Source organism: Euphorbia lathyris, chromosome 4, assembly GCF_963576675.1.
Source record: "Euphorbia lathyris chromosome 4, ddEupLath1.1, whole genome shotgun sequence".
NCBI classification, from domain to species: domain Eukaryota; kingdom Viridiplantae; phylum Streptophyta; class Magnoliopsida; order Malpighiales; family Euphorbiaceae; genus Euphorbia; species Euphorbia lathyris.
Genome location: NC_088913.1, coordinates 41230493 through 41239897, shown reverse-complemented (window position 1 = coordinate 41239897; position 9405 = coordinate 41230493). Strand labels below are relative to the sequence as shown.

The 9405-nt window shown below is 34.0% G+C and overlaps 1 protein-coding gene across 1 annotated transcript; it reads right to left on the bottom strand.

Annotated features, from left to right (window-relative positions):
• Positions 1-2985: 2985 nt before the first annotated feature.
• LOC136227440 (RNA demethylase ALKBH9B-like) lies at positions 2986-5639 on the bottom strand. Its single transcript, XM_066016105.1, has 6 exons — positions 5180-5639; positions 4340-4849; positions 4041-4126; positions 3644-3954; positions 3486-3557; positions 2986-3401 (listed from the first exon to the last, which is right to left on the bottom strand). The coding sequence occupies exons 1-6, from the start codon at positions 5334-5336 to the stop codon at positions 3098-3100; spliced, it is 1440 nt and encodes a 479-aa protein (XP_065872177.1). The 5' UTR covers positions 5337-5639; the 3' UTR covers positions 2986-3097.
• Between the last annotated feature and the right edge of the window lie 3766 nt (positions 5640-9405).

The following is a 9405-nucleotide window of genomic DNA, read 5'->3' as shown; positions in this document are numbered from 1 at the left end:
AACATATCGGCGTGTACAATGTCAATATGGAAACATATCGGCGATTACGTAGGGACATATGGGGTCATGGAAGGCGTGGACATATCCGATATGGAAACATATCGGCGTGTACAATGTCAATATGGAAACATATCGACGATTACGTAGGGACATATGGGGTCATGGAAGGCGTGGACATATCCGATATGGAAACATATCGGCGTGTACAATGTCGATATGGAAACATATCGGCGATTACGTAGGGACATATGGGGTCATGGAAGGCGTGGACATATCCGATATGGAAACATATCGGCGATTATCAATACTCATTATCAATACTCATTATCAATACACATTATCAATACACAAATTATGAATACAAAGTAACAATACATAAGATAGAGTACACTATTTATCAATACTCATTATCAATACTCATTATCAATACACAAATTATGAATACAAAGTAACAATACATAAGATAGAGTACACTATTTGCCAGCAGAGTTTTTAGAACAGCTTGCTTCACTCGATATTGTTGGTGGAAGCCGAGATGGAACTCGTAACATACTAGTACAAGTCGCTCGATTATGACCAGTTTGCTCGTATGTTGTGTGCATTGCCATTTGTATGTCAAAACAGGTTGCATCAACATTCAGGGAAGCGTGAATTCTATCTCTCAAAGTTTGGTAATCAGTTGGGGTTGAAAAATGGAGCACCTTAGATTGACCACCAACGTATATCATAGTGTCCATTGGCCCCTCTTTTTTCCATTCTCCATCCCACGAAACCATACACAGACAAATATTCGGGGTGGACATATTTCTGTATTACCATAAACACATAAGTAAATTAAATGTTATATTATTGTAACTAAACGAAGAAAGTTAACGAAAATTATATATTATTGGTATTCACACTTCAAACTATGAGATATGCCGATATATGTCGATGCAACTTGCATATAGACACATATCGGCGCATATACGTCGATACGGCTCATATATCGACGGAATCTGAATAGCCGTTTTTCTAGAATGATCTGTTAGCCTTAAATGCATGTAATGATGACTTTGACTATCAGACTAAACATTAAATACGTCGATATATGCCGATACAACATAGATTTCGACACCTATCGGCACGTATCTGCAAAGTATTATCGGTTTGAATGTCGATACGGATTATATATCGACGTATATCGACGGAATATGAATAGACGTTTTTCTGGAATACTCTATTAGTGAGCATTAAATGCAGGTAATGATTAATTTGACTTTCACTCTTTTTCGAATGTCACTCTTATTCGAATATCACCCTATAGTCTGTTGAGATTCCCCATGCATATTACAATTCCTTCATCTATAAATAGACTCATTACCTGTTCATACTTTATTATTCATTCTAGTAAACTCTTCAGTTCTCAAGTTTATCCAAAAATAATGGCAGCGTCACCACCGGGATCACCACAGTCGCCACCACCACCACCACCACCACCTCATCCTATGCCTGAGTTCGAAGAACTCATGGCTTCTTTCATCCTCTCGTTCCGTGATGGAGACACGGACGAAATCGTCAGGTTCATGAGGGGCATGGCACAAACCATGTCTTGGGCTGCAGAAGAGACCTCTGACCTTCTGGAGTCAGTCATGGCCCAAAACAGGCGGCTCAGGAGGACAGTAAGGCGCCTCAAGCGGGACTTGGAGAAGTCCAAGAAGGACTACGCTGAGGTGTTAATGGGTCCTGAGTATCAATAATTGTGTTTTTTTTGTTTTATTTTTAATGTTTACGTACTTATATTAGTTGTTCTGTGTTTGTTTTTTTTTTTTTGTTTATGTGTTTTGTATTTGTTACTCTGTTTTTTTCGTTTTTTAATGTTTTATGTATTTCTTTCCTTTTTAATATATAATATAAAAATTATGCTTATGTTTTATGTGCTTTGTGTTTGAATTTTATGATTTAGAATGGAAAATCACACATCTCTGAATGTCGATATGAATCTTGTATCGACATTCATATCAACAGTATCGACATTCATATCGACAGTATCGATAATAATCGACACTGTCGAGAAAATCGCAGATTGAAGTTCCAAATCAAATGCATCTTCTTACAATTGATGTCACTCATTTTAGGGTTTCGCACGAACAGGAATAGCATGAATAGACGACAACAACGATATACATTGGGTTTCAAAGAAACAAACCGATACATCAACAATGAATAGGACGAAGCTTTAAATATTGTAAATTCATGAAAAACTTACATGATTGTGTATAAAAATCTTGAAGCACACACTGTGGGTTGGATTGATTGTTGATCGTTAGCTGTAAATTGATCTCGTTCTTTAGAGAGACAGAGAGAGAGAGAGCGCGCGGGACGAAAAGAGAAAAATGGAGGGAAGACAACGTTATTAAAAGGTTAGAGATGAGGGTAAGGTTGGAAATTAGTTAATGAAATGTGTTAGTTTTGGTGAGATTTTGAAAGTGTGTTAGAAATGAAAACTAACCCCCAAAAAGGTGCTAGTTTTGTAATTGTACCATGAATAAATGCAAAATATAACTTTCTTCTTTTCAATTTCATATTCAGTTTTTGAATTTTGTGGGTCCTAAAAGTTAACACTGTTCTATTCTATGTCGTACCATTTCTGGTGAAACATAACATGTAGTATTTGATTTCTGCAGAAATAATTTTAAATACTAGTATGAAATAAATAAATGGAGAAGATGATAGATAGAATGTTGATTAGTTTGGTGGTTTTGATTTGAGGACTCAATTGATTAAGGGCTAAATTAGTATGCCTATTTTAATTTAATATCATTCAACTCTACTAAATAATATCTTTAATTAATCACTTTCAATCAACACAAATAATATGTACTACTAATTAATTACTATTAATTAATCTAAATCAGAAGGTAGACAACCATTACATTTTAACTTGATAATATCATTAATTAGTCATATATAAACATTTATCATCGTTCAACAATAATACTAACGTACAAAAAGGTTCATGTTCTATTATTAAAAAAAAATGAATTTTGCTCCAAAAACTTCACATTAGACATGAGCAATAAAAAAGAATACCCAAACAATTGCAGAAGAGTCATAGTTATTGTCTTGATCCAGATTTATTAGCTCTAGATGGGCTTGATAAATTTAAGCTGCCGAGTGGAGGAAAATCTTCTTTGCCAATAATGAAGGAGGCTTTACTTTCATATTCCTTTTCTGTGCTCAATTTGCTCCTTGTTGACTTGGCAGCAGAATGATAATCAAGCACCCGAGGCTGAGGCTGCTGATACGGTGACTTATTCGATAACAAATACCCGAGAGGCTTAATTCCCATAAGTTCGGGATCAGGCGAAAACTTGTATGGCATTTTGCTATCATCCATTTTCCTGAAAGTAATTGAAATCCTGCAAACAGGGAAAGTTAACCACCAATTAGAAAAATTAACATTTTTAGTTTGAATCAGCTACAACCTAATGACATGTAGGCACCTTCTTGATGGGACTCCGGGAAGACAGTGCTTCGCGACATCCGCCCCATTTCCATTTAGAACAAGGACAGATCTGCAGGCAGCTACAAGTTAGTTAGGAGACATCATTGAATTAAAGTGATGGAAGGATATTAAGATCAGATGCAAGCAGAAACATACCCGACAGGCAAAGGTATGGAGGCAGGCCCCGAGAACTCTCCTGGACCGATGATCTTCAAATTAGAACCGAAAAGTATGTTGCATTCAGTCAAGAATGAGACGGTGCAGAAAGGTCGAAGAAAGTCATGATGATCAATATGAGGAGGAATGCAATCCCCTTCATCATATATATTCACAATGCAGCTGTTGGGAATGCATGTCGGAGGTAAAACGTGCCAGCGAACCATTCTCTTGATCATTTGCTTGAAAAGAGGTGGCAGAGGATCAACTTGTTCATCTCTAATTATACCCGGAGGGTTCCCATTTTTGTCCTGCAGTGTTAGGTAAGGAATAAAATTTGTTTATTTCATATCCAATTAGGAGGAGTTTAAAGGAGATTTTAGTGTCAGAAAATTACCACTGCATAGTTGTAGCAGCATCCGAATTGCATTGTGACACGCCCTTTACCACGCATCCATTTTTTAGGTTCAGAATATGTGCGCTCTGCGATATGTCAAGCATTAAAGAGAAGATCAGCAAGCTTGAAGATCAATAAGAAAAGCAAACTTCTGACTACACTAACAGTGTAAAATCACACCTCTTTGATTACACAAATTATTTCACACAAACAAGGGCATAGTCATAAAACGAAATAAAGAGGCTAAAGTTATCAACTTTCTTACTGAATTCGAATGAAAAATAGATCAACATATATACCTCTAAGTTGGCCTTTTCGGCCAACATTCTGTAGATTGTAGACACATTCGACTATTTTGTTCTGCTCTTGAGCATTAAAAACCTTTGTATGGAGCTGAAGCCCTTCAAGAACATTGGTTGATTTTCCGTTTACCCTCTCAACACAAGAGAAATTCTTTTTCCTACCAACATTTGAAAATCTAATCTGCTCCTTTTGCTCCTCTGACAAACCATTGTCCATCACAGATGACATCTTCACAAGACCATCGTTCAATAATATTTCAGAACCACCCGAATGACTATTCACAGATGTAGGTGAAGAATTAGGACTAGGAACATTCTTTTTCACCCTCGTTGCATAATCAGATTCAGGTGTTCCATTAGAGCGCGAGGTAGTCTTTCCTTGATCGAGGGATTCAGATTCTAAGTTGTTATTTGATACAGAGCCGTGTGTCACATCTGCAGATTGTTGTGATTCTTGCATAACTACTTTGCTGCTACCATTGGCCAATGATTTCTTGCTAACTTTTCCTGGAAAATGAATATTTCACGAAAACGAATAATAGATCAAAATTTTGTAAGAGGAAGCAAAACTTTCCTTCAAAAATAGAGGTTTGGTAACACAACATAAATTTAAAAAAAAAAAAAAAAGATTGATATGGTACTATCCTTAACAAAATCCCAAACTGCTATGTCAAATCACCTAACAGTAAAGCAATAAGAAAATTTTGTAAATTGAAATTGAAAGGAAATAAAAAAAAAAAATCCATAGAGTTAAAAACAAACAATAAAAAAATCCATACTTTGACCATAAAGGGGAACAGAAGCATAGATAGAAAAGAAGAAGAAACAATATCTGACCATTGAGTAGATCATGAATACGAGTCTTCAAAAGAGAGTGACAATTTAAGCAAAAGCCATCGGATAAAACCTCCAAAATCTCACGAGGATCCATTGACTTTAAAACTCCCATGTAGTCGTTCCCCGGCGAAGTTGTAGCAATAGCTCCGGTCATCATCAATACCGAAACAGAGTTAGAAGTATCTGTTTACGGAAACTCAGAGAGAGAGAGAGAATTTGGGTTTAGGAAACTGTGAGGTTTCTTATATAGTTTATTTGGCGGTGGACTTAAAAAACAGGTTAAATTTTTGAAATCGAGTGCTAGGGTTTTGAAATTGTATCAGAATAAGGAATCTTACTAGATTCACTTGCGTGTCTGAAAAAAGGTCTAGAATTTCAGTTTGAGTTTGAGATAAATTGCTTGCAATCTCCTTCGTCTTAACTCTAGATCCCCTCACCTCATCTCATCTGTTTTATATTATTCCGCCCACAGTAATCCATCCACTCACCTCAATAACAATATTTGCAAATTACAACTTACTCCTCCCTTCAATTTATTTAATACTAGCTTTCAACCCGCGCATTTTGCGCTAATGTTTTAATAATTTAGATGTATCAGTATAATAATTTATTATGCGCGAATGTTTTAATAATTTAGATGTATCAGTATAATAATTTATTATTTTTTCTATTTTATTTTGAATAATTTAATAGATTCCAAAAATTTGTTTGTGCTAACTGTATTATAATTACATAAGCATATTATAAGTAATTAGTTAGCCTTAAATCCATATGATTGTTCAAATTATTTACATAATTAATTTTATTAATATATGGATGTTTCATTTTAGCAGCAACTAATATGGACATAAAGAAGTATGCGAGCTTTTAACTCTTTATAGTATATGTGTAAGCATATAGAAAAAAATACCACTCCACTTTATGTAAGAATAAATAATTCCAAATGCTGTAAAATAGAAGTAGATAATTTCAAGTCATACAAACTTGTAAAGAAACGTTTGTATAGCCTAACCCATTATTCTATAACACATTTCTAATATAATATATAAAAATCCAAAAACTACAAACATAAAAATAAAATAATAGTAATAAAAATAAAAATAAAATACTCATATATTTACATTAAAAATAATAAATAAAGAGAACTGGTTATAAATGTATAATAAAAAAATGCAAGCATGCCCTAACAATATCAATGTGATTTTTTTTTTTTGTTATTAATTATATTCTTTTGTCCAACGAATTTAACCAACCAAAATGCTTACATACAGAAATCAAGTTTAAATAACAGGGATCAAATAACTCCTTGATCATGAACTAAGCTATGAATTTTACCAATTGAATATTTAAATAAATCCCCAACTCATATATAAAGCTCATTAATCATACATCCAAATCCAACAATTGATATCTCCATGTTAAGCAACCAATTGAAGATGCCTAAAACATTATAATACTTCAATCCACCATTAGTTTAGAAAACATAGCTTCTGACACACTATTATAAAAGGAGAGAATTATAAAAACAAAATATAAATTAATTGGTTAAAACTTTTGATTTCACTACCCAATACCTATATTACCAAAAAAGAATTGCATTAGTACAACTGATGTCCAGTCTTTTAAAAGTTGGTAATCTTGAACCAGTTTCCAATCGTTCAACTTTAGTACTCGTCAGTCTCCTGCAACTGAAATTGCAAGAGAGCATATGTCTCAATCACCATAAAATTTCAAAAAAGCATTGAGAGAGAGAGGGAAGAGCCAACGGAAGAGATAAAGCCATTCAAAATCAGTAGGTAAAAGAGAAGATGTTGAATTGTAAATGAAAATGTAACAGTTAATTACCTAATTGAAATCAACTAACCCGAAAAATATTCTTGGTCCTCCCGAATCATGAAAAAAACCCTAATATTAAATCGTTGAACCAAGTTTGCAAGCATGTCACTCCTTCAGCTCATTTACTGCTGGAATTAATTCGTAAGTGAAACCCTCTACAATAGAGAAAGCAAAAAATTAAAATCAGTAACAGATTATAAAAAAAGACAACTCCAACGCTAATAATGTAAGAAACTGAAAGAGAAGAAACTATTAAAAAAAACTGGGAACCAGTCCCAAAATCATCAATTCCAAAAGAAAACCCAAAGCACCAATAATTCTCAAATGAGATTAAAAAAGCCACCACAGAAAGAATAATCTAGAGACCTAGAGAGAAGAGAAAAAGGGAAAATTAAGGGTGAAAACACTTGTATACCTTCCAATGATTCCAGAATTTTCTTTATGAATGTGAGAAACTTATTTTAGGAATATGAGTTTATAAAATATGTGAGATGAAGAACGGCTAAGAAGTTAGGAGTTAGTTAGCATCAAACTGAACTGGTAGAGATTGTGAGTTAGTGGGAGAATAACAATTTAATTTAATTAATAAATTAATAGATTTTAAATAAATTATAGGAAATAAATAAAAATTTAAATTCAGAAATTACCTCAAGCTGACACATCAGCATTTTAACTTCAGCTTTTAGTACATGTATAGATAGATACGTTTTTTTTATGTAAATTTGACTAGATAAATATTAAATTACTATAATTCTATAATAAAAAAAATCCGATTAAATTGGCAAAATATTTAATGTAATCAGTTTTTTTTTCATAATAAATAAAAGGATAACATTTATGTTTAAAAGCAACTTTACCTCTAATGTTTATAATTGTCCAATTTTACTCTTATAGTTGACAGCCAATAACAATTTTACTTTTAACATTGATAAATTCGGTCAATTAGAGACATTATTATAAAATACAGAGATTTTGTTCCTTATTTTGCATCAATTGCATGTACGTTTATTCTAAAAAATATTTCATATTTTTTGTGATTTAATAATAGAATTGGAGATTAATATTTTTAAATTTGGTGAAATATTTGAATTTTTTGTCCAACTCGAACAAACTACAGTATATTTTTTAAATATTTTTACAAAAAGTTTCATGTTTAATTATATGTTTGTGTTCTGTTAGTAATGAGTAATCAATGACGTACATATGAAGTGTAGATGACAAGATTATGGCAAAGAAGACAATTTAATAAATAATTTCTCCAATTGGCTCAACTTGTGAACGTTGGGAGTAAAATTGTTATTGGCTGCTAACGTTAAGGATAAAATTGCACTATTTTAAACGTTAAGGATAAAACTGTTGCTAAGTGTAAACGGTAGGGGTATTTTTATATATTTATCCCATAAATAAAATATATTAAAATAATTTTTTTTTTTTTTTTTTGGTAGAAAAGGAAAAGAAAAATGAATAACAACAAACTACCCAGGAATTAGCCTAGGGAAGCTAACCCCAATCCTATCTTCTAAGAGAAGATGAGAGATGAAACTAGGGGAAACAGGAAGGGTAGTAACGCCTAACGTCCCTTCATGGCCCGCCGCCGCCAAGCGATCAGCAACACGATTCTGCTCTCTAAAAATGTGTCTGAACTCTACGAACTCAAAGGAGGAGCAAAGCCTTATAATAGCTTTGATGAGGTTGCGACTGTTAAGACCCATAGAATGATTCTCAGAAATCATTTTGATTGCTTCCAAATTATCAGACTCCACAGAGAGCCTCTTAACACCCAGCCTTTTAGCAAGATTGATTCCAGTAAGAATAGCCCAGAGCTCCGCAGAAAAGGAAGAACCCAACCCTAAATTCTGGGAGAACCCAGAAAGCCAGACGCCCCCTACATCTCTAAGCACACCTCCAGCCGCAATCTTACCGTTACTGAGGCAGGAACCATCAGTATTCAGCTTCACAACCCCCTCTCTTGGCCTGCTCCATCCCACGAGATGGACATCACAACACTGAGAGGCTCTGGCAAGGGACTCTCCTTTGAAACTATCGATAATAGAGAAAAGTTTTTTCGAGAAGAAATCAGCTAAGTTTGTCATAAAAACAGTTTTATCTCCAAAAATCTCCTCGTTTCTCCATTTCCAAACTTGGTGACAGATAATAGCAAAGAAAATGTCACCATGCTCCATGTATGGAAGCAACTTTCCTCTAACACCATCAGAGAACCAGTCGACCTCAGAATGTGCCATGAAGGAAGAGAAAATATGGTGTGGGAGAATTTTCCTCCAAACCTCTTTACTATTAGAGCAATCTCTAAGAGCATGGCACAAAGTCTCAACATGGCCTCTGCATCTACTGCAAGCTCCAGAATCAGCCAAGTGCCTTCTGTGCCTATC

Excerpts from the sequence above, each read along its gene's own strand:
- LOC136227440 (XM_066016105.1), bottom strand. The coding sequence starts at position 5,336 with ATGATGACCGGAGCTATTGCTACAACTTCGCCGGGGAACGACTACATG. Across the intron at positions 4,850-5,179 it reads TATTCATGATCTACTCAATG|GAAAAGTTAGCAAGAAATCA; the intron begins GTCAGATATTGT and ends TTCATTTTCCAG. Across the intron at positions 4,127-4,339 it reads CCGAAAAGGCCAACTTAGAG|AGCGCACATATTCTGAACCT; the intron begins GTATATATGTTG and ends GACATATCGCAG.